The sequence below is a fragment of the Opisthocomus hoazin genome, chromosome 6, assembly GCF_030867145.1.
Source record: "Opisthocomus hoazin isolate bOpiHoa1 chromosome 6, bOpiHoa1.hap1, whole genome shotgun sequence".
NCBI classification, from domain to species: domain Eukaryota; kingdom Metazoa; phylum Chordata; class Aves; order Opisthocomiformes; family Opisthocomidae; genus Opisthocomus; species Opisthocomus hoazin.
In genome coordinates this window covers 1,792,100-1,815,950 of record NC_134419.1, presented here as the reverse complement: position 1 = coordinate 1,815,950, position 23,851 = coordinate 1,792,100, and the positions used below count along the sequence as shown (strand labels likewise).

The following is a 23,851-nucleotide window of genomic DNA, read 5'->3' as shown; positions in this document are numbered from 1 at the left end:
GAGGCTGTGGAGTCTCCTTCTCTGGAGATATTCCAGCCCCGCCTGGCCGCGGTGCTGTGCAGCCGGCTCTGGGTGACCCTGCTTGGGGTCTGGGTGACCCACAGAGGTCCCTTCCAGCCTTCCCTGAGGGAACAGCCATGGTGCCCAGGCGCCCTGAGGGGACAGGGCCTGGCCCGGGGCAGAGGACACCCGGGGGCGGGCCGCGGAGCCGCCCCGAGAGGCGGGCCCGGCCCGGACGGCTCAGCGGCGGCTGCCCCGAGTGAGGGTCGGCGGGGGAGGGAGGTGAGGAGGAGGAGGAGGAGGAGGAGGAGGAGGAGGAGGAGGAGGAGGAGGAGGAGGAAGTCGGCGGGGGGGGGGCTGGGGCTCCGGCTCCGGGACCGGGCGCTGAGGGGCCCCGCGCCACGCGCCGCCTCAGAGCCCTCACCCCGGGGGGCGGGAAGCGGCCTGAGGCGCGGCCCCCGCTCGGCCCCCGCCCGCCGAGGAAACCCCAACCTGTCATTTTGGGGCAGTTAAATGGCGTTTCTCGCTCCCTTCAGGTCCCGGGGCCATGTGGAGCGGGGCGGCTCGGTGCTCCCTCGGCGGGCGGGGGCCCAGGGCCGGCTCCCCGAGGCTGCCCGCCTTCCATGGCGCCTGCGAGAGCAAGCGGGCGGGCGGCGGGAAGGGCCCGGCGAGGCCGGCCGGCGGGCTCCCCTGCCGCCCAGTGAGTAACAGAGCGAAGTACAGGCGGTGCGCGAAGGCTTACCCCGTTTTAGATGGACGCGTCCCGTCTGCCTACCGGCAGGTGTTTGAAGAAAACGTGAGGAACAGTGAGGCTGTTATTAAAAGGTAATAAAACTGGTTTTGCGGTGTTTTAAAGATGTCGCTGGCTGTGGGATGAGGTGACAGTCACCTAGCACTTTTAGGGACTTTCTGACGTGGGAGGAATGCTAATTAAAAAGCCCAGACATCAAATAATTTTTAAAAAATTTGTTTTTCTTTACCTAACCACTTCAAGGCTTAACCTGGTTTCCTGGCTGCCCGTTTCTCGGGCAGCTTCTCTGCTGCTGAGTGGATTTGACAAGGATCAGCACTTAGAAATTCCAACCCCCTGAAAGAGGTGCCTGAATGTCAGCCGAAATGGAGGTGCAGCCTGTGTCTGAGGTAGTGCCAGGTGACACTGACGTGCAGATATTGCCAAGAAGTATTTTTCCTAGATGTTCATTCAGTTTGTTTTGCGTTCGATTTTGAGTACAAAGACATAAATGGTGACTGGCAGCATCACAGAATGTTCGGGGTTGGCAGGGCCCTCTGTGGGTCACCCAGCCCAACCCCCTGCCCAAGCAGGGTCACCCAGAGCTGGCTGCACAGGACCTTGTCCAGGTGGGGCTGGAATATCTCCAGAGAAGGAGACTCCACAGCCTCCCTGGGCAGCCTGGGCCAGGGCTCCGGCACCCTCAGAGGGAAGTTCTTCCTCCAGCCTGAAAGAGCAGGTGACAGGTATCGCAATTAATCGTGGTTCGCTGATGAAGGCAGGAAAATACATCTTATGTGTTTGTCCTCAAAGATCAGATGGCAAAGGCCTTTGTTCAGAGGGGTTGGTGCAGGAGCTGGAAGCAAAGCTGTGGGAAACACGCTGTGCCCTCCCGTGGTGGCACTGACGGCGCTGTGAAAAATCCTGCGCGTTTTTCTCCTCAGGTTTTTCCATCTCCACAGTCTGCAGGAGGCCACGACAGGAGAGTGGAGTCACCTACGGGGAGCTGCGTGGTTATGTCAAACAGTATTTTTAGTTAAAGATGGTGCATCCAGGTGAAAAATGTTCTATTTGAAATGAATGAAGTTAGTTTAAGACCGAAATTGTTCGAGATACCACGTTTGTTTACAGTTTATTCCGTTCTTTATCTGTACTTGATGCTGCCCCGACAGTATCATTTGGTAGTCGCTTCTTCTCTTGATGGTTGTAGTGACACCATGGTATGCACCGCTTCAAAAGTGTTATCTTCCGTGCCGTAGAGCTTGCATTTCTTCTGCATTTAGTGATTTGTTCTGCTTACTGATTTTTGTCAGTTAAACTTGTTGAGGGGAGCTGGAGGAGGAAGCCGTTGAGTGGATTCTTCCCTAGAGTAGCTGGAACGTGGAGGTAAATGTCCGTGCTGAATTAGGACTAGCAAATTATGACAGCCTTATTAATAGCTGCCAGTTTGTGGGCTGACGTTGTAGGGCAGTGCCACTCAGAGTCAGCTGTGGTCGCTGACGGTCGGGACGCCGCTCGTGGGGTTGCTGCCGGGGATGAAGTGTGATCGTATATTGTGAAATAGTGTGTGTTGGGTGCATGTGGGCAACTCCCAGGGGAGGGTACGGATTTAGTAATGTCTACTAGCTATGAACATAAACTACAGATAGAATATTTATATTATTTCACTCTTTTTTTGCCTTTATTAGACAGTTTTTGAATAACAAAGATAAAATGCTTGCTTTAAATACCATACCTTTGCTTTTTATTACACGTTGTAAAAAAAAAAAAAGCAATCCAAAAATGTGAATTAATCTTCCTTCTCATACCATTTGTATGAAAACCGTGCAATCCATTTAAGTACTGTGTTCAGTCTGCTGAAGGGTAGCTTGTAAGTAAAGGTGGTTTTCATTAACTGAAACTTTGTTTTTTGAATCAGGTATTCAGAATTGCTAGAGACGGTCAGTAAAGGAGGGGGAGAAAATGCCATCTTGCGTCATACTCAGAGAAACAAGAAGCTGTTTGTTCGTGAGCGCCTGAAGTTGCTACTTGATGATGAGTCTTTCCTTGAGCTGTCTCCGCTGGCAGGCCTCAACCTGCCGTACGGTGACGTCCCTGCTGCCGGGTGCCTTACTGGTGATTGCTAGCAAACGTAGTGCTGGGTGTAACGGGAACTTGGTGAAGTGGTCTTTTCCAACCTTAATGGTTCTGTGATTTCATTGCTCAGATCTTTAAATAGGATTCGTATTAGACCTAAAGATGGATATGGGTTGAGGGTGTTGTTTTGAGCGGCCCATGTCGGGGACGCAGCGCGGAAGGAAGAAGGGGCTTCAACCAGCATGGTCCTTAGTACAATTGGAGAGGTGCTGTGTGGGTGCAGGGATGGATGGGCAGCGTACTTCAGTTGTTCTGCATGTGCTGCACACCTTCCCAGAGTAAGCAGCCTTGCTCACTGAGGTAAGGTGTTTGCTCTTACTGGGAAAGGAAAAAGGATGCCTGTAATAAGGTTTATGGCACATTTTAGTATCTGCTTTTATCCAGTAGCAGCTCCCAGCATGGCAGAGGCCAGCCGCTGCTGTGTTATTCTGCTGCAATTTTTGCTGGGAGATCTGGAAGAAACCTTTAAAGAAGAAAAGTTCTTTCGTTGCTTCTAGATCCAGTAATTTATTCTGCCTACCAGTTACCGATTTTTGTCTCAAAAAATTTAGGATGATGTGTCAAATAAGCTGTTGTCTGTTAAAGGAGAGGGGACGAAGTGACTGTGAGATGCAGGAGCTGTGATGTTTATTTTGTGATATTTTTCAAATTATAGACAAGTCTTTTCATTGCATTTTGAAGAGCGGTTCCAGTTTAAAAAGTAACTAGAAGAACAGAGTATGAAATTCTATCTTTTGTCACAGACTCTTACATTTTTCAGTTTTATATAGGCAATTTTTAATTGCCTTCCCTGTTATCGCAAGAGTTGGAAGTCAAACTATGGGGGTTTTTTACCTTATATTGTCACCACAGAATCACAGAATCACAGAATAGTAGGGGTTGGAAGGGACCTCTGTGGGTCATCTAGTCCAACCCTCCTGCTGAAGCAGGGTCACCTACAGCAGGCTGCACAGGACCTTGTCCAGACGGGTCTTGAATTAGAGAAGGAGACTCCACAACCTCCCTGGGCAGCCTGTTCCAGGGCTCCGTCACCCTCAGAGGGAAGAAGTTCTTCCTCATGTTCAGACGGAACTTCCTGTGCCTTAGTTTGTGTCCGTTGCCCCTTGTCCTGTCACTGGGCACCACTGAAAAGATTAAGATTAACCACCAGGATTAAATAAATTTATTTCAGATTCTGTCTTCTGTCATTTAGGGGTTTTTTTTTCTCAAATGTCATTGGCTTTTAGCTTGTTGTTCCAGAGAAGAGCTGTAGATTTCTTCCCTGTGTGGCATTTGCAACTTAATTTGCAGCTCCTTGATACAGTATTACCAAAAGAACTTCCTAGCTGTAATTCCCCGCCCTTGTTTGGTCTGTGGTATTTTAGAGAGTCCTGATCGGTGTCTGTGGTACCGCTTACAGGAATTGGCAAAATCTGTGGGGTCTGGTGTGTCTTCGTGGCAAACGATGCCACTGTGAAAGGAGGAACTATTTATCCAATTGGAGTGAAGAAACAACTGAGAGCTCAAGAAATAGCCATGCAGAACAGGCTGTTATCCGTGTACCTCGTTGACAGCGGGGGAGCGTTCCTGCCGCTGCAGGTAATGTTGGAACAGCTCCACAGAAGAAAATGCCTAGGCTTATCTCAATCGTATTAATTTTTAGCAGTAAACTTCAGATTTATGTTGTGTTTTCTTGGCTGGCTGAGTTTTGTTGTCTGTTATGCTTGAATTAAGTATCGTCCACAAGTCGGGGTCCGGGAGGTTATTTGAAGATCTGTAGCAGCGGCGATCCCTTTGGCTAGTGTTGCCTCTAGCATCTAATCAGAGTTTAGAAACTTGGGTGTCAGTGGGGAGACAGAGTGCTGACCAAGCGTGGGTATTCCTCAGTGTGCTGAAATGCTTGTGTGTCTTTAATAAATCAATACAATTACTCTGTTTTATTGTAATGTTTGTGATAGTAATGCAGTAACCTCCATGGCTTTTAAAAATGCAGTTTTTGAAATTCTTACTGTAAAAGGAGAACCTGCACAGGTTGCATTCCAGTGTACAGTGGTTATATTATCACAGAGACTGTAGCTGTTCCCCCTCCAGACTGAAAGCAAACACACAGAAAAAGTTTCTACCTGACTTGAGGAACTGTATCAAAAACTAAGTAGAAAGGGAGCCTGTGCTGAAGTCATTTCACAGATAAAGTATGAATGTGAGCTTCCCCTTCACCATGTTTACAGTCTCAGTTTGTATAGAATAAATTGGTTTCACCAAAAACTATGAAACTTACCTCTGCTTTTGAAACACATGGGTTTTGTCAAATGTATAGGGGGAATAAATACTGTTGTGAATGCTGTATGTGGAAGCTTCAGGTGTGATTGTTAGTGGTGACCTTCCCAGGGTCGGTCACGATGAGTCTGTGAATGAATGGAGCGAAGAGGAAGCGAAGGCTTTTGTAGTTAATACTGAAACTCACTTTTGTCTTTTCTCTGCAATGGCAGTCAGAGCTGTTTCCTGACAAGTCGCACGGTGGCAGAATTTTCTACAATGAAGCAATCATGTCTGCCATGAGAATCCCTCAGGTACGCTGTCATTTGGAGTGCGAAGGAGTGTGATATATGGCATCAGTAGAGTTCTGAAAAACGTTTTGTTCTAATACAGGTTCTAGGAACAACTCTCAAACATGCAAAACAATTCCTAAAGCTTACCTCTTCTGTTTGTGGGGAAAGGAGATTGAAGTAGTATCTTGCATGACAGAATACTTGTGCCTTAAGGATCTTCTAAGTGTTCACCAGCTGATCGTGATGGAAAAGCATCACATCCCTAGGTTATTTCCGAGTAAACATTGAACTCTCTCCAGAATGGCATTGCTGTTCATGCTGGTGTTTGTATCTCTAGTTCATTGTTCCCCAAGCCGCAGCTGAGTCCCCTGAACATTTCTGAAATGAAGCTGGTGGTTTTGCCTTTGCATTCTCCTGTCCTCAGCGTCTTGGTTTGGTTTCTGTGTCCTTCAGGTGGCAGTGGTGTGCGGCTCCTGTGTGGCTGGAGGTGCCTATGTTCCCACCATGGCAGAGGAAGCTGTCATTATAGATAAAATCGGTACGCTCTTCCTTGGTGGCCCACCTCTGGTAAAAGCTGCTACAGGGGAATATGTCTCTCCCGAGGACCTAGGAGGAGCCAGACTTCACTCTGAGTATGTGAAATAGTTCTCAAAAACAGTAGAGTATGCAGCATACTTAGCTTTAAAGAAACTGTCATTCTATCTTAAATTAATATGACTGAAGCTACTCCGGTGACAGGATATGATACGGTCCTCAAGGACTGAAAAACGTGCAGTGAAAAAAAGCAGTGGAAATGATACCTGAATTATTGTAAGGTTGATGGTATTCAGTTATATACGTGGGAGTAGGATGGGGCTAGATATAACTCTTTGAAATGAAAAAAGTAACATGGCATTGTAATTTCAGCCGCGCTGCGTTCCACAGGAACTTTCCACTTCCACCGGGTGTCTATATATATGTGTAGACACGCACACTCCGACTGATTCGTGTTGCTCTCTCTCCTAGAGTCAGTGGCTGTAGTGACCATTTTGCCTCTTCAGAAAAGGAAGCCTATGAATGTATTCGAAATATTATCTCCACGTTAAATTACGATCCTCTGCCAGAGGAGGTCGTAGAGCACGACAGTCCTCTCTATAGTTCTGATGAGCTCTTGGGGCTGGCACCGCAGGATTGTAGGTGTACGCTTCCGGTAAAGTTGGTAAGGTGATGGATGCTGTCTGTATTCCTTCGTCCTTCCGGTCTGCTCTATCGGTAGCTCCAGACTAACAGGCAAGAGGCTGTTCTCGCTTGGAGAATTCCTGAAGTACCTGAGTTATTCTGTGTTGTTACCTAATCAGTTGCCAAACTGTCTTGAGTCTGCAGCAAAGCCGAATGGCAACAATTCTGCAGCGTTATAGAAAATATTTAAACTGAAATCCTGCTAGAGTGAATTGCAAGTGATGCCAGCTGATCCCCGTCTGTTCCCCTGCACTGTTTGAGATGCTGTTATGTCGGTTTGTCTCGTACTGTGTTAGCTGCCTTGGGAATGCGCACCCCTTTAGCGTCCTGCTTTCCCCTCCCCCTGCCTTTTTTTATTTTGCTCCCCAAATAGTCAAGACTCGACCTTGTAACTTCAATGCCTAATGAAAATGCTGACTGAAAAAACAACGAAGCTCAAATTAAACAGGTGTGAGGCTGGGGCAGACGCTAATACATAAGCAGAAATGCAGAGCTGCTCATGCTGTTTCAATCGTGTTAGAATCAGAGAATCACAGAATGGTGTGGGTCGGAAGGGACCTTTAGAGGCCATCTAGCCCAGCCCCCCCAGTGAGCAGGGACATCTTCAACTGGGTCAGGCTGCTAGATCATCTTTGACTGGATCGGGGTTGTCCTAGAAGAGAATTAATCTCCAAGGATGTGAATCCAGCATCTTTTCCAGGTGTAGATTCCTACGGTTAAGGGGATTGACTGTAGAAAGCAGCGTAGCGTTGAGGGCAGCTTTTAAACTGCATTTGAAAAAAGCACGAGCGATATGCTGAGGAGTGTTTGTTATGCACACAAGCTGTAACTGCTCACGCTGGGTTTTTAACAGCGTTTTTATGCACATGAACAACTGTTCTCTGTGACACTGAAATAATTTTGGAGTTGAACTTTGGCTCCGAATACGTGGTGGGTAATCAAATGTAAACACAAATTTGATGTTTTGGGCGTACTGAGTATTTAGCAGAGCGTAAGACATGAAAGGGCCTTCTGTGCTCGTTTGGGTTGACTTCTTGCATGAATTATACAGGTCTCTTGCTATTTGAACAGAGCATATCTTAGCAGAACTGTTCTATTTTCACTGAATTTTCTGTAGTAAAGACTATATATTTCTTTGCAGATTCTGAGCCGTCTGATGGATGGAAGCAGATTCCAGGAATTCAAGGCTAATTATGGAACAACACTAGTAACAGGATTTGGCCATGTGCAAGGGTAACCCTATAACATTTCTCTATCAAAATGTATGGACATATTTGTCTAAATAGCTTTCATATCATTATCAGGTTTTACAACATCCCATTAACAGTGTCACTCAAGAATTGGTAATAATGTGCTTCTAGAAAGCCTGATCTCCTGCTCTGGCTCTGAATTCATCGTGTCTTGGGCCAGTAGCAGCAGGAGTGGTTACAAATGAACGGTTTTTGTGACTTTCCAAAATGATTTGTTGGTTCACAAAAACTGCTGGCCAGACAGTCGAAACATTGAAGTCTCTGCAGATTCCTTAAGAAGTAAGGAAGAGCATCTTTAAAAGTGTTCCTTCCCAAACGGAGTTGAAAGCTATTATCCCTTCTCCCATGTGATGGAGATGGGATAATACCTGTACAGTAAAACCTTGCATAATTCAGGTCAGACTGTATTATTAACACATTCATGAAGCGTACAACATTCCAGCCAAATCATAGTAGGGAATAAAAAATGTAGTAAAATAGATTTTTTTGAGCCTCTTAAGGTTGAAGGTATAAACTTTTCAGGCAGACTGTTAGGTTGTATGTTACAGGAATTAGAGCCCAGAGTCCTGGCACCTTGCACGTTGTCTTGCAGTGTAAACTCTGACAGGTCATCGATAGCTTTACCTGCCCTCGGGGCATTCATCCCTCTGAATACTTCCATGCTTTACATACCAGGAGTGCTGTGAGGCTTCTTGTTTGTTAGGCTCCTTGAGTGAAATGACACGTGTAACTGCATCCTTTTACATTCTGAATTTCTGTAAAGGGCAGGTCTTCTGTGTGTCTGTGTACAGAAATCTATGTTTCCACCCTTCAGAACCTTAGGAGCTACAGTTCCATAATTTCTGGGGTTCGAAAGCGAAAATGTTCACGTGTCTGTTTTGCAGGCGCCTGGTGGGGATAGTGGCTAACAACGGGGAGCTGTCTCATGATGCTTCCCTCAAGGGTAGCCATTTCGTACAGCTGTGCAGCCAGCGGAGCATTCCCATCCTCTTTTTCCAGAACACTGCTCCGCATACAGCAGGGCCAACAAACATCTCGCAGGTATGGCATTTGTAGTTCAATATGCTTCACTCGGGCAATTGCGAGTTCTTGTTTTGTTTGAGATTACTTTCTGAAAATTGTGGTTAGGAAAATTATTTTTTTTTAAACCACTCTTGCTGGTTTAAGCCAAGAAGCTTCATAATTACTTTGTTCTGAAATCGTTCCATTAGCATTCTCACTTTAATTTTAAGCAGGCCTCTGTGCTTATCTAAAATGGTGCCGTCCAGCTGGCGTGCAAGCTGTAGAACTTGGAATTTGTAGTGCTTTTTACATTGAAATACAGCCTGTCGAGTCTGCTGATACCACTCTGCTCCACGGAGGAATAGATATTTCTCATTTAGAAAAGTGAAGGCATTGAAGTACGGCATGGTTTGTCCTGGGCTGCAGAGAGCCTCATAATAAAACCTGCCTTAGGTTCTGTGATCTGTTTCTGCAGCCCTGTTCCTCCCAGCTGCCACCAGCGCTTGAGACAAAGCCTGGTTTCTCTCTGTCGTACTTTGCTCATGCCTGGCAGAGCTCGGGTTGCTCCGTAGCACAGGTTTGGGCGCACTGGTTATAGTGGTTTCGCTGATTTGCATTGTAAAGGAAGTGCATAGTGGGCTATGGTAGTTAGTGGTGCTGTCTTACTGTTTGGGAAGAAATGATCATACAGAGTTGTAAAGAAAGAAATGCTTTAGAAATACATTCCAAGCTTGGTGAGAGTGGAGGGAATCTGTAAGATAAAGACTTAAATGATCTAAAAATCTTAATTTTCATTTCAGGCAGAGGCTCACTCCAACAGATTAAAAGCCCAGGCCTCCATGATGGCTGCTGTTGCTTGTGCTGCTGTTCCCAAAATAACCATTGTAATCGGTGGCTGTTATGGGAGCGAAAGTTACGTTATGGTATGGGTAGCACAGACGTTGTTGGGTCTGGTAACAGGCTGGTTTACACTTTACCAAGATTGCACAGCACTTCGTCTTTAAAACACAGTTGGCTGTTGTTACAGACATTTGACTGGGTTTGTTATTTTTAACTACTTGTAAGGTAACAAACACATCACAAAATGTGATTACAGAAAATTCAGTCTGCATCTAAGAAGCTGGAGCCAGTTCTAGAGAACCAGGTTATCTGAAAATGTCCCTCTTGGGAGCCAGCCCTGCCTTTTTCTCAGCACATGCTGTTTGTTTTCAGTGATCAAGGAGCACGTCTCCTTTAGCTGTGCTACTGCGTGTGCTGTTCACACTGCTGGTAAGTGCAGTAGGGCTTTTTATTCAGAATTAAACATGTAAGTGCTTGGAGGAAAAATGAACCGATATAATAGCGACAGGGAAGGCACTGGGGGCTTTGATGGTCGCTGCCGCAGGGTGGCTGTACTGATACAGCAGCTGTAGCTGCGATGATAGAGGAGCATGTCATTAATGCTTTACAAATTAAACAGTGTTACATCCTGCCTTGAACTTGACTGTCTCGTCCTACAGCCATCTTTTTGTGATTAATCGCAATGCGTTTGTGCTGTGCGTTTTTTTTGTAGTGTGGGCGATCGTTCAGCCCCAACTTCCTGTTCTTGTGGCCTAATGCAAGAGTTGCTCTTGTGGATTCAAGGCATTTCTCCACAGTCCCACAGGCTGGGGACAGTGACTGTGCAGGAGATGAATTGGAGCTAAAACAGCTGAAAGAAAAGTAAGGACGTGAACTGTAAGCACTTGCAGTTACACTGGGATTTAATCAGTTAAATTCCCTACTTTTGTTCATCTTGCAACAACATATCCCAAACAAATAAAGCAAACCTGAATCTACCGAAAAATATTTTAAATTTCTATGTAATTCCATGTCTGCACTTGAGATCTTCTTAAGGAATCACAAATGTTTGACTTAAAAACCCCAAACCACCCCGAACCACACAAGCCCAGATCAAGATATTCTGCTGTATATTAAACAGTGGTGTTCATCGGCGTGCGGAGGATGGTCTGCGCCACGGAATGACGGAAATGGAGAAGGTTCAGATCTGTTCGGTGTTTGCTGGATTCTGATTCATTTCAGCGGTAGTGCTGCACACTCACTGGAGACTGAACGACATGCCTTTTTCATCTGTGATTCGGATTTACTGGGCTGATGTATTTTAGGATATTTTTGTGCTCTTGAAGCTTGTTGAATAGTCTGTCTTTTCCAGGCTAGAGGAAGAAAGCAGCGCATTTTACTCCTCTGCCAGACTGTGGGACGATGGCATAATTCTACCTCAGAATACCAGAAAGGTAGGGCTTTTTCTGTTTTGGTCTCCGATCTGAACAGGATCTTGCGGGGAACCCGTAAGCCTGTGACTCGCTCAAGGTCAGCAGCACGCTGATTCCCAGCACCGGGTCTCCCCTTCTCACGCCGCTGTCTGTAGCGTTTAACTTTGCAGTTCTCATCTCTTTCTCTTCCCCGTTGTCTGTCCAGGAAGTTCTGTTGAATTCTGGTTGCGTTCTGGTGATTTAACTACAGCGTTTCCTCACTGAACCTCTTAATGGACTTTACCATTTGATTCTGTATCCAAATTATTCATTTTTGGTCTCGCATAATCACCCCATCTTCACTCTTTTCACAGAATCACAGAATAGTAGGGGCTGGAAGGGACCTCTGTGGGTCATCTAGTCCAACCCCCCTGCCGAAGCAGGGTCACCTACAGCAGGCTGCACAGGACCTTGTCCAGGCGGGTCTTGAATTAGAGAAGGAGACTGTGCAACCTCCCTGGGCAGCCTGTTCCAGGGCTCCGTCACCCTCAGAGGGAAGAAGTTCTTCCTCATGTTCAGACGGAACTTCCTGTGCCTCAGTTTGTGCCCATTGCCCCTTGTCCTGTCACTGGGCACCACTGGAAAGAGCTTGGCCCCATCCTCCTGACACCCACCCTTCAGATATTTGTAGGCATTTATCAGGTCCCCTCTCAGCCTTCTCTTCTTCAGGCTGAACAAGCCCAGCTCCCTCAGCCTCTCCTCGTAGGGGAGATGCTCCAGTCCCCTCACCATCCTTGTAGCCCTCCGCTGGACTCTCTCCAGTAGCTCTTCATCTTTCTTGAACTGGGGAGCCCAATTTTAAGTTCAGGCTCATCACTGTTCACACTGCTTCTATTCTTTTGTCCTAGGATGTTTCTTTTTGCTACTTTCTGCCTGTGATTTCCTCTGTAGCTTGGGGATGCCCCACCCCGCTGCCTTTTTATTTATTTTTGAAGTTGGCAGGCATCCACTCCCTGAGGTTCTTTCTGAAGCTGCCGCCTTTGTTCTTCTATTTTTCCTTCTTGTTTTGTTTATTAGCAATACTTAAAATGTCCTGTGCACTTCTGAAGCTTGTTTACTTAAAGATCACAAATACAGCCGCCTAAATATGGTACATATTCATGGTGCTACGTAGATGTGAAGTATTTTCTGTGGAGTTTACGGGGCCTTTGATAATGGGAGAGCACCGAGAGGTATTTTCCAGTACTGGAGCCTCGAGACTACCTCTCCGTAGGAACTACGTGTGAGAAGATAATACGTGAGAGTTGAAATGAATTGTTACTCTCAGGTAGTTTTCACCAGCACACCACAAGTCACGTTAGCACGTGTCGCTGGCTTTTACAATATTGTTTTGCTACTTTATCCCGGTTGTTGCTGATAGGTGGAATTTATGTTTAGCTGTGTCTGAACTGACAGCGTGTGCTCGTTCAGATACTTTATGTGGGTTTTTTTCAATAGGCTTTTAACAGACAGCGTGTGCTCCAGCAGCAGTGGATGCACAGAGAAGTTAGGAAAATACTTGCCAAGACTCTTGATTTCCAACAAGACACTCACAAGGTTTTGGCAAAAGAGACGATTACATGCACCCTGTGATAATTCTCCATGAAGATTTTTGTTACCTTTTATCTTGTTTCTAAAGATAAAAGACTGTGTTTTCAGTCCCTGTTGTCACAAGACACTGAGAAAGATGACTTCTTAGAAAGGGATGGGTGGGGAAGAGCGAGGTGTTCTGCTGATTTTCGATAGGTGATTGGGAATCTCAGGAGCACAGCTGTGTCATAACAGAAACAGATTCTCAGATAACATATTTTCATTGGCGGTTTACAGCAAAATAACTTCCCCGTGTTCCAAAAGCCATTCTCTTGTCACCACCATGACTTCACAACGGTGCGGTGGTCTCTGTGTGCAGCGAGTGAGCGTTGGGACCCTGTGGACGTTTCTTCCTTTCCCCCTCCCCTGCTGGGGGGGTGCGTAACACTGATGTCTGTCCCCTCTAACGCTACAGCCGACCAGGGTTCAGTTTAATTCTTCATTGTTTTGCAAAAAGTAAGAGCAAAATTACTGAATGAGTGCATCACTAGTAAGTTGCACTGATTTTTTGTGTCAGAGGCCCGTTTCTTACACTGTCTTTTGTTTGTAATTAGGTGATTGCACAGTGCTTGGAGATCATAGAGCAGCAGAAGTACCAGGCCGTGTCTCCGTGTCGGTATCCCGTCATCAGAATGTGACTGCAGCAGCCACTGGGAAATAATCAGCCTCTCAAAGTTCGCACCACCTACCAGAAATCTTTAATGTGAATGATTTTTCTAATTCTTTGATATCATTAATAAAATGTTAAACCGTTGCAGACAAGCAAGAATCCTGCATTTTAAGTCTATTAGCAGCAAGTTTGTATTTTGAACCATAGCATCTTACTACAGGAGTTGAAAATTTATGTTGTGAAAAGGAAGGATTAAGCTGAGAGTCTATAGCACTCTAAGGAAGCAAATTTGTCCCAGGCTGTAACAACGGCTTGGGGTTTTTTACGTTCATGTTTTAGTATGAAACCCAGAACTCAAGAAACTGCACTTTGACGAAAGAAACAGGAAAGAGAAAACACAGAAGCGAGTGTGTGTGGTCTGCAGCCTTGGTAAAGGGCAGAATACTGCCTGCCACGCAGCCTTGGGCCGGCCAGTGTGGATTGCCACGGCAGCTGGTGGGGAAAGGCGCTGCTCCCAGGATACTAAAGGGGAGGGCAGAAGGTGCTGTAAATACATACGACTTCAGCAGAGGCTGAAAATTACCTCTTCTCAAGGCAGGTAGCAGAGCCCAGAGACTGCTGCAGCTGATGTTACCGTGTGTACAGGTACTGAGTTTACACTCTGCTGTTTTGTGCGTCTCTGACTCTGCTGGAGTGGCAAAGTTTAATTTTGTGAAAATAAAAAACTCCTCCCCGCCACCCCCAACTTGCGGTGTTTTAACTGCGTAGTTCTTCGTACCCTGCGTCTGGAAATCCTGCCAAAGGGTGTGTTTGAAAACTACCTGGTTACACATTTTGAAGAACCATCAACCAAACCGAGCTGCTCGCTCTTAATTAAGTAGCCACACAAATGAACGGTGATGTTGAAGGCCTTTAGGTCGTTCGAGCGCCTGTGAAGAGTCTGCGCCTTTCCGGAGCCGGCAGAGCCCTGAGGCGACGTGCCGCAGGCAGCGGTCACGCGCGCTTGAAGAGCCCGTGGAACGTCACGGGAATGTTCACCTCCACCTCGGCCCTGGCGACCTCGCTCATGTCCTTGGCGTTGAGGATGAGGAGGAAGGCGGGCTTCGGCCCGGCGCCCGGGTTGATCACGATGCTCAGCACAACCCCTGCCAGGCGAGAGAAACAACCCCCGTCAGCGGTGGCACCGGCCGCGTCCGTCCCGGGCCCTCGCCCGCCATCGCCGCCTGACCCCGTCCCGCCGGAGCAGACCCGGCCGTTTGTTTCTCAGCTGAGTTTGGGCTCTTGCCGGCCTGGAGCGGTGGGGCAGTGGCTCCTGGAGAGTTTCCTTTTCAAACTGAAGAAGGTTTTTATTGGGAAGAGCAACTCTGAGAAGTTACTGCAGGGGCCTATGATGAACGTCACCTACTGGAATCTGTACCAAATTGGTCCGTTAACTCTATTAAAAGCTGAATTACTTTATAAGTGACTTTGTAATTCTGCTTCTGAGGTTTAATGCTACCAGACGCCCGCTTCTGGGTCCCGGCCCCCCTGGGTGGAACGGACGGGACGTCCTTGCTGTTAGGGAGTGTGTTCGTTTCTGGGTTGGTCGTTGCTTCGGCAGGAGGGTTGGACTAGATGACCCACAGAGGTCCCTTCCAACCCCGACCATTCTGTGATTCTGTTGCAGGAGAACCCAGGAACAGCCGTGTGCCGAGTGTGGGACCGCGCCAGGCACAGCCCTAGGGAGCGGGGCGGGAGCCGGAGCTGACCCCGCTCTCGGGGAGTGCTGCTGAAGGCCCAGGAAGCGAGGGAGACTTCAACATGTTCCCAAAATGCACGCTGTCTGCTTCAGTTAACGAAAGATTTTACGAACAAGCTTAAAACCTTTTCATTTCAGTGGGACTCAAGCCCCCACATGAGCACTTTCCTGCACTGGGAAGAGGTAACGCGAAATTTCACTCTGAAATATCCTGGCTGTGAGGTGTGAAACTCTCGCTCTAAGGGCCGAGGGCGTGCGAAGGAACACGCGCAGTGCGTGGCGCGAAGGCAAAGCCTGCGTCCCCTCCACTCCTGCGCCAGGAGGACGGCTCAGGAGCAGAAGACAAGCTTGGCTTGAGCGAGGTTTCGTTTTTACAAAGTTCTGCCACCCGGAATCGTTTAATTACTGCAACTCCTGATGGCAAAAGGCTCGGAAAGGAGGGCAACAGCTCACCCAGCCCTAGAGGGTCTTTCTCCTCCCTCGTTTGCCTTCAGTCTTGGTCTTCCCATGTGCTCCTCAGACGCTTCCCACCAGCGCTGGGACAAGGCGCACCTCGTCCGGGCACAGCCTGGCAGACAGCCCCCAGCCAGCAGCCCCCGGCCCTTCAAACGGCCATGCCCCTGACCGAAATCGCAGCAGGATTACCGTCATCTTCCTCCAGCGCGTCCGGATGGGACACGAAGATCGGCTCCGATGGGTACGAATCCGGCTCCTGCCACACCCAGGTCTCCTTTGTTTTAACATTCAGCTTGCAAAGCTAAAGGTGGGAAAACAAACCCCAAAAACCCACATCTCAGAAATACTCTTTCTTGTCCTTGAATGGAAAGCTCGTGGAAAAGACGTTCCTCACCCGCTCGCTGATAGTTACCCTGTCTGGGACAAAGTGATTCAGCCCCAGCCCGTACGTATACGTGTACGGTTTCCCACCGTACTTCTTGTAATTGATCTGTGGAAATTCAAAGGCTGCGATAAAAAAAACAAACACATCTATGCGTGAGGATCAGCGGGACGTGGCGTGCAGGGGGTAATCGTGGTCGTCATCCTACCGTGCCGTGGCCCTGAGAAAATGACTTCTGGCTCCAGCCAGATGGTCTCATCGCTGCGCAGCGTGGCCGTCGCCGTCGTGTAGGGCAGGGTGACCAGGTTCTTGCCCGTGTCAGCCTGGGACGAAGGAAAAAACCCCGAGAGAAATGGAGAAGCCAATTTCTTAGTCTGTTTGCCTCGATCCGTTGCAGACTGCGTTGGACGGTGCTGCACCACGCTGCAGAACAGCCCGGGGACGGCCGCGTCCTCCGGTTGCTGAGCCAGCAGCAGCGCAGCGAGCGCGCCCGTTGCTACAAGCTGCCTGCACGCCGGCCTGCCCCGCGCTCACAAACGCGGGCGTAATGTCTTCCCCCTCCTGAACGCATCCAGAGGTTTTAATTAAGCGCTGCCATGCGGGGTTGCGCCTTCTGCTTGATGGCAAGACGAGCAGGGCTGCCCGTGAGCTTTGCAGCTCTGTGGGGAGCTCGGCTGAGCTGCCGTCCTCGGCCCACCCGCCGACCACCACGAGCGGCTGGAGAAAAACCCAAAGATCCGCGCTTTGAGATCTGCCCCTCCATTAAAATGCTGAGTTGGAATGAAGGGGGGCCAGGCAGCGCCCATGGGGTGCTCGGCCCCAAGCCCTGCCGGGGAGCCAGGCAGACGCCGGCGTCGCTGGGCCCCGTGGGCGGCTGCGGGAGCGCGGAGCCGTGCCGGTACCTTGTCGACGTGCAGGGGCAGCACGTATCTGCGGGCCTCGGGCTGCGGGGCTTTCTCCGCCTGTCGCTTCACCTCCTCCCAGTTCGCTCTCAAATTGGCCAAGTAGAGGTAATTGTAAACGAACTCGAACCTGCACAAGAACGGGACGACGGGCAGAAACCAAGACGGCATTCGCGAGCGACGGGCTTCAAATGCAGCTGGTTTTTGCCGAAATTGAATGGAATAAGGAGAGTCCCAGTCACAGAATCACAGAATAGTAGGGGCTGGAAGGGACCACTGTGGGTCATCTAGTCCAGCCCTCCTGCTGAAGCAGGGTCACCTACAGCAGGCTGCACAGGACCTTGTCCAGGCGGGTCTTGAATATCTCCAGAGAAGGAGACTCCACAGCCTCCCTGGGCAGCCTGGGCCAGGGCTCCGTCACCCTCAGAGGGAAGAAGTTCTTCCTCGTGTTCAGACGGAACTTCCTGTGCCTCAGTTTGTGCCCATTGCCCCTTGTCCTGTCACTGGGCACCACTGAAAAGAGCTTGGCTCCATCCTCCTGACACCCACCCTTCAGTCCTGCTCCTTGGCAGGAGTGAGCTGTGTGCGTGCACACCGCTTCCCCTTGAGGGAAAGCCAGGAACCGGTGGGTTTTGCCCCAAGCGCCCTGCAGCAGCGGCCAGGATAAGCTCAGCTCAGGGTGTCGTGGCTACGCCACCAACACGGGGTTGGGCATCACCGCTGCGGTGCCTCATTTCTCTGCTTCTACACGGTAAGAGGCGTTCCAACCTCAACCAGATCCTGCTCGTGGCAGCCCCAGCAGCCAAAACAGCACCGGCCCTTGGGTAGTCACTAAAGTTTATTAAAGATAAAAGCAAATTATAGACAAAAATCACCACCAAGACTTACCCCTTCCACGTGCAGAGGTCGACGATCAGAAAGCCGTTGTCTTCGTAGGTGTTGATGTGATGGAAAAGGTTGAAGGCCGAGGTGCGGTATTTGATGTTGAGGAGCCTGCCTTTCTTCTTCTCTGCCACATGAAGCCAGACCTGGAAAGCAAGCAGCTGCGTCGGCTCAGGGAGATGAAGGTGGGACCGATGCAATGGGCCTCCCAGCCCAGGGCTGGCTGCCCAGTACAGCCCAGCTGGGTACGACCCGCCGCTTACCCCCATGGTCTCGTTGGACTCGAAGCAGTCCATGTAGTTGGCTCCCCAAAGGCTCCAGGAGGAGAGGAACTTGAAGAGGTTGATTTTCACCGGTGTTTCGACAAACACTATGTAGTTCGAGGTCAGCCCGAAGCTGTTTGGAAACGTGCGGGGAGGACATCGAGTTCATCTTCAGCACCGAATACGGCACGCAGCTCACCGCTTAAAATGACGGCAACGCACACGTCTTGATTTTGGTAGATCACCTAATTTCAGCTGCTGCTTACACACGAGCACCAGCCCTGCGTGCCATCATGGCAGAGCACGCAGCGCCAGCGACGCCGTGCCCGCTCATCCCGCCTCTGCGTGCCCGCAGAGCTACCAGGGGGTTCAGTGGGTCCGCGCCGGCGCTCGGCCGGGGGACGGGCAGCTCCCCTCCTTCCCACCGACCCCACGGGGCCTCACCTGTGGACGTAAGAGGGCTTGAACCTGTCGCTGCAAGGGAACTGCACCACCACCTCCGACTTGTTGATGGGGTCTTCCTTGTCTGCAGGGGGACAGGGGAAGGGTCACGGGGGGTCTCACCCCTTGCTTGCTTGGTTCATCCAGCAAGCTTCTGCCTCTCGCACAAAGGAAGTTCATGATTTCCAAACCACTCTGGGGGGTTTCGAATAGAACATTTCCGTTTCATCAGAAAGCACATAAAATCTAAAGATGATTTAAAAAAGTAACTTGATGACAAAACTCATTTGAAGGACAAAACCAGTTATTTCTAGGACAAGGTCTTCTCAGCTGGCTCGGCCGTGGGACGAACTGACCTGCCTGAAGCGGAGGAATCCGTATGATGTTATAGGCGAGCGCAAAGTTTTTTCCAAAGCAATTGCCGATGTTGTAAACAGTCCCGTCGTTCTCAACGTGGGGATGAGCCGTTGCCCCGTTGACGGACACGTATTTGCAGAGATCCACCTGGAGAAGAAGCTGCAGAAAGTCAGGAGCTTTCTCAGCAGGAGACGGGACGTCACCAGCTCTGCAAGGCACCGCAGGTCAATCCACTCTCGCTTCAGATGGGGAAGGATCTTCTCAAAGCCCAAATCACTGTCCATTTTATGAAAATAAGAGCAGCAAAACCAAGCAATTTGAGACGGTCAGGCGAGCTGAGGTTGTTCCTGGGGAGGAACAACCTCATGCACCAGTACAGGCTTGGGGTGGACCTGCTGGAGAACAGCTCTGCGGAGAGGGACCTGGGTGTCCTGGTGGACGACAGGGTGACCATGAGCCAGCAGTGTGCCCTGGCTGCCAAGAAAGCCAATGGGATCCTGGGGTGCATCAAGAAGAGTGTGGCCAGTAGGACGAGGGAGGTTCTCCTTCCCCTCTACACTGCCCTGGTGAGGCCTCATCTGGAGTACTGTGTCCAGTTCTGGGCTCCCCAGTTCAAGAAAGATGAAGAGCTACTGGAGAGAGTCCAGCGGAGGGCTACAAGGATGGTGAGGGGACTGGAGCATCTCCCCTACGAGGAGAGGTTGAGGGAACTGGGCTTGTTCAGCTTGAAGAAGAGAAGGCTGAGAGGGGACCTTATAAATGCCTACAAATATCTGCAGGGTGGGTGTCAGGAGGATGGGGCCAAGCTCTTTTCAGTGGTGCCCAGTGACAGGACAAGGGGCAATGGGCACAAACTGGGGCACAGGAAGTTCCGTCTGAACATGAGGAAGAACTTCTTCCCTCTGAGGGTGACGGAGCACTGGAACAGGCTGCCCAGGGAGGTTGTGGAGTCTCCTTCTCTGGAGATATTCCAGCCCCGCCTGGACAAGATCCTGTGCAGCCTGCTGTAGGTGACCCTGCTTCAGCAGGGGGGTTGGACTAGATGACCCACAGAGGTCCCTTCCAACCCCTACTATTCTGTGATTCTGTGATTCTGAGCTGACACGGTTCCAGGGAGAGCTTCGGGATCCTGGGGCGCAGAAGGAAAGGCTCCACAGGCCGGACGCTGGCGACGCAGCCAAGGAAAGCATCAAAGCACGCGTGTTCTGCGTTACGTGTGGTTCTGCAGGCTGAACGCTGCTCGGCTCCGACGCGATCGAAGGCAGCAGTAACGCCCTGGGAGCAGCCCTCGGCTGCGGTCCCTTTGGCCAGGCTGCGACGTAGCTCAGGTTTGCAGACCCCCACCCAAGCAGGAGGACACAGACCACGGACCCCCCATCACCCCCTAATTAAAAATTACTCAGAGCAGCCGCCGCGGGTTCATTCATAAGCTCGTTGTGACTCTGCTCTCGTTAACCCTCACAGCTGGTGGCTTCTGCTCCACCTCCCTGACAAACCCCAGCTCCCGCCTTGGTGTGAGCGGCCGTTATTAAACATTTTCATTCTAGTTTTACTCCTCGGCATGTTTAGAAGCGCGGTGCAAAGACCCACCTGCTTAACCGTCTCTAGCGTATCCGGGTTAATTTTGGTTATAAAGTTGGTCTCAGTACAGGCGTAGTAATCTTCGCCGACGGGGTAGACGTTAACGAGGGCGTTGTCGGTGACCTCCACACCTTTGAAGTACGAGAAAAACCTGAGCAGAGAAAACGGACGGGCAGTCAGGGGCTTCTGGGCAGGGGAAGCACCGCGGGACACGGCCGCAACGTCTACGACTCCCAGGTACCTGGAAAAGATGTTCTTGCACGGGTCTGGGTAGGCGTAGGTGCCAAACTCGGTTATCACGATCCTTTTCTCGGTCATCGCTCTCACGTAAGCGTCCGTCCGGACAAACCTGGGGAGGCCGGAGGGCGGTTACGGGTGTAGCCGTAAAACCAACGGGCTGTGCGGCTGAGATACGAGTATCCTCGCGGGGAGCCCCCCAAGCCCCCCGAAAGCCGCAGGTCCCCGCAGCCTCACGGTGCATCCGGAGCTTGGGGGGCCTGGCAGCCGTCCCCGGTAGGGGCTGGCCAGCAGAGAGCCGACGCTGCCGGGCAGTACGGTGCTCTGTCCGAACGTGCTCCACCAAACGCCTGGAAGCCGGGAGCTCAGCAGGTTTTAACCGAAAATGCTTTCCAGTTTTCGGACAACGATGTCATTCTGTCACTGGCGGCCGCTACATCCAGCCCGCCCTCCCCTCCTCCTCCAGATGTTTGGTAATCGGTACAGGGAGCTGCCGTTCTGCTAACCCTGAGTAAGGTTCAGTTCTTTTCGGCCAGTTTTAGTGATCTCAGCGTTAGAGCTCTTCCGATAACCGCATGGGCTTGAAATCATAGAATCCTGGAATGGTTTCGGTTGGAAGGGACCTTGAAGATCATCCAGTTCCAACCCCCTGCCATGAGCAGGGACATCTCCCACCAGCCCAGGGTGCTCAGAGCTCCATCCAACCTGGCCTTGAGCACTGCCAGGGAGGGGGCAGCCACAGCTTCTCTGGGCAGCCTGGGCCAGGGCCTCACGACCCTCAGGGGGAAGAATTTCTTCCCAATATCTCATCTAACTCTGCCCTCTGTTAGTTTGGAGCCGTTCCCTCTTGTCCTATCACTGCACCCCCTTGTGAAAAGCCCCTCTCCACCCTTCCTGTAGTCCCTCCAGGCACTGGCAGCTGCTCTAAGGTCACCCCGGAGCCTTCTCTTCTCCAGGCTGACCAGCCCCAGCTCCCTCAGCCTGTCCTCGTAGGAGAGGTGCTCCAGCCCTCGGATCATCTCCGTGGCCTCCTCTGGCCCCGCTCCAACACATCCCTGTCCTTCCTGTGCTGAGGGCTCCAGAGCTGGATGCAGAACTCCAGGTGGGGTCTCACGAGAGTGGAGTAAAGGGGCAGAATCCCCTCCCTCGATCAGAAATAACCGGTGCCTCCCACGTGCAGGGCAGCAGAGCCCGTCCCCAGCGCTTACAGTCCAGCAAATGCTTCGTATTTATTTTGGTTTTGCTTGGGAAATTGCCACGTACCTGCGGTGGTAGGTCACGTGCCCCTCCTTGAAGTCGAACTTGTGGAGGAGCGCCTGGCCGTCAAAGAGGTGATAGAAGGGCTCCGCGCCCACCTCGAACAAGCCGGGTCCGCATCTCAGGAGGCTTCCTCGCAGCCAGGTGGGAATCCTGCCTGCGGAAGACGCAGCGTTGGTACTTGCGCAGCCCACAGCAAATCAGACCAAGTAACTTTTGTTGTGTCAACAAAAAGAACAAAACTTCAAACTATTTTTTTAGTTTTTATTAAACTTGGGTTTTAAACATGCATGAGCTCTCCAAACGATGCTGTTTTCTTCACCTAAACCCCTACTGTAGATCAAGACATTCAGTATGGAGAGGTCTAAAGATCCTCCACCTGACCTGTCCCTCCTCCACCCCAAAACACGCCAGCCCTGCTACGTCCTCTGAGCTGTGGTGGCCCACGAGCTGGGCCGGAGGGGTCAGGGAGCCCACACCAACCTGTGACGTGGGCAGTCACCGGAGACGACAGCTCCTCCACCGTCTCAAAGAGCTTCTTGTAGCCTCCGGCGGGATGCTCAACTCTGGAAGGGCCAGCGGAATGGGGTTAGCCAGGCTGTGGGACAGCGTTGGACGCCCGCCTCGAGGGAACGGGGGTTCTTTCTGGGTGGACTGGTCTGCAACTCGCAAATGACCCGAGAGTTCAGGAGGGAGAAGCCCCAGCTGTCGTGGGGGAAAAGGCTCCGAGGGCTCTGCCCTGCTGCCACAACCTGCGAAGGGTCCTGAGCACCAGGAGGAGCAGGGAATACCGATGGGCAGCCCGTGCCGCACCCCTGCCCAACGGACAAATTCAGGATATCCCCAATCCCTGGGAAGTAAAACCCAACTTTTATCTCTCAGGTCACGGGTAAGGGTTTTTTTTTCCCTTTTTTCTTTGAGCAAAGTGTACTTGAGTGCATAGCTGAGAATTATTTGTCCCATCTTGGGTCCAGTTCTGTTTGACTGCAGAGCCCGTGGAGACACGGCAGGCACCGTGCAGGGCACTGTCCCACCCCTCCAAAGCACAGACTGGCCTCTGGGACCCGGAGACCAGCGTCACGCCCCCCGACCAGCATCATGCCTTGGCACGGGACGGACCAGCACGGATACCCACGCACAGAGACCCCCCATCCCATCCCATCCCATCCCATCCCATCCCATCCCATCCCATCCCATCCCATCCCATCCCATCCCATCCCATCCCATCCCGCGTGGTGATGGTGACCGGCGGCTCGCTCCCGCAGAACGGGACCCGCAGCACTACTCACTGGCTGTACATTTTCCCCCCGTGGAAGCAGCCAAGGCTCAGGCAGCCAGGCACGCAGTGAGAGCCGTGCGCTGGGTATTTATGGGGCGCTGAGCCCTGCCGAGGGGAGCCCCGCGCCTGAAACCACCCCTGCCGATGAGCGCAGCCTGGGAACAGAGCGGGCTTTCACCACCAAAATCCTCCCTGGGCTTTGAGAAGTTTTGTTTTGCCATGCACACAAAAAAGGGCTTTGAGTGCTTTACCGAGACCTAAATTCCTCCCAAGCAGAAGTGATTACAAAGAAAAAAATACAAAACCAAACAGAAAGGAGCGAAGGGGAGCACGCTGGAGTCGCGCGGGCACTTGGCCTGGCCCCTCAGCTCCCCACCGGGGCCCCGCGCCGCAGGGAGACCTTCAATGTGGCCTTCAGTGTTCCCAGGGATGGGGCACCGACTGCCTCTCTGGGCAAACTGGGCCAGGGTTTCACCACTCTTATCGTGGAAAATTTCTTCTTTATATCCAGTCTGATTTAGGTCAAACCCTGTTTAAAACGGGTCTGAATCCGAGTAACCCGATTCAGACACATTGCTCCTTACTAGTGAGGAACAGTTTTGGCACGTTATTGGAATGTACAAACCCCACTGGGTATCAACAAGAGAATTCACAGGAATTATGTTTTAACATGGTGGCCTTGCTCCCTCCAAGGACCTTCAGCTGCCCTGTATCGAATTGGTTCGCTCGCCTGCATGACTTG

The 23,851-nt window shown here is 50.7% G+C and overlaps 2 protein-coding genes across 3 annotated transcripts; one reads left to right on the top strand and one right to left on the bottom strand.

Annotated features, from left to right (window-relative positions):
- Positions 1-225: 225 nt before the first annotated feature.
- Positions 226-13,362, top strand: LOC104335052 (methylcrotonoyl-CoA carboxylase beta chain, mitochondrial). 2 transcript variants are annotated; one of them, XM_075424260.1, is made up of 13 exons: positions 233-282; positions 537-825; positions 2,649-2,845; positions 4,266-4,444; positions 5,335-5,415; positions 5,848-6,026; positions 6,400-6,592; positions 7,754-7,845; positions 8,747-8,903; positions 9,665-9,787; positions 10,417-10,565; positions 11,056-11,137; positions 13,279-13,362. In XM_075424260.1, the coding sequence occupies exons 2-13, from the start codon at positions 548-550 to the stop codon at positions 13,360-13,362; spliced, it is 1,794 nt and encodes a 597-aa protein (XP_075280375.1). In that variant the 5' UTR covers positions 233-282; positions 537-547. The 2 variants fall into 2 exon arrangements, with proteins under 2 accessions (XP_075280376.1, XP_075280375.1); XM_075424261.1 differs by lacking the exon at positions 9,665-9,787 and having other exon boundaries at positions 226-282.
- Positions 13,363-14,205: 843 nt separating this feature from the next.
- On the bottom strand, positions 14,206-23,244 carry RPE65 (retinoid isomerohydrolase RPE65). The gene is made up of 14 exons (XM_075424264.1): positions 23,120-23,244; positions 22,314-22,396; positions 21,837-21,987; positions 20,578-20,685; positions 20,346-20,487; positions 18,755-18,902; positions 18,402-18,483; positions 17,958-18,090; positions 17,701-17,840; positions 16,813-16,942; positions 16,119-16,233; positions 15,941-16,035; positions 15,718-15,829; positions 14,206-14,479 (listed from the first exon to the last, which is right to left on the bottom strand). Exons 1-14 carry the CDS (start codon positions 23,128-23,130, stop codon positions 14,328-14,330), a joined length of 1,602 nt encoding a protein of 533 aa, XP_075280379.1. The 5' UTR covers positions 23,131-23,244; the 3' UTR covers positions 14,206-14,327.
- Positions 23,245-23,851: the final 607 nt, after the last annotated feature.

Bases quoted from the DNA above. Each gene is read 5' to 3' on its own strand.
- LOC104335052 (XM_075424260.1), top strand. From the start codon at position 548: ATGTGGAGCGGGGCGGCTCGGTGCTCCCTCGGCGGGCGGGGGCCCAGG. The intron at 4,445-5,334 runs GTAATGTTGGAA...CTGCAATGGCAG, and splicing joins GAGCGTTCCTGCCGCTGCAG to TCAGAGCTGTTTCCTGACAA. The intron at 10,566-11,055 runs GTAAGGACGTGA...TGTCTTTTCCAG, and splicing joins CTAAAACAGCTGAAAGAAAA to GCTAGAGGAAGAAAGCAGCG.
- RPE65 (XM_075424264.1), bottom strand. The intron at 20,686-21,836 runs GTACGTGGCAAT...CGGCCTCCCCAG, and splicing joins CACGTGACCTACCACCGCAG to GTTTGTCCGGACGGACGCTT. The intron at 16,234-16,812 runs GTACCGGCACGG...CCTTCGTCCCAG, and splicing joins TGCCCCTGCACGTCGACAAG to GCTGACACGGGCAAGAACCT.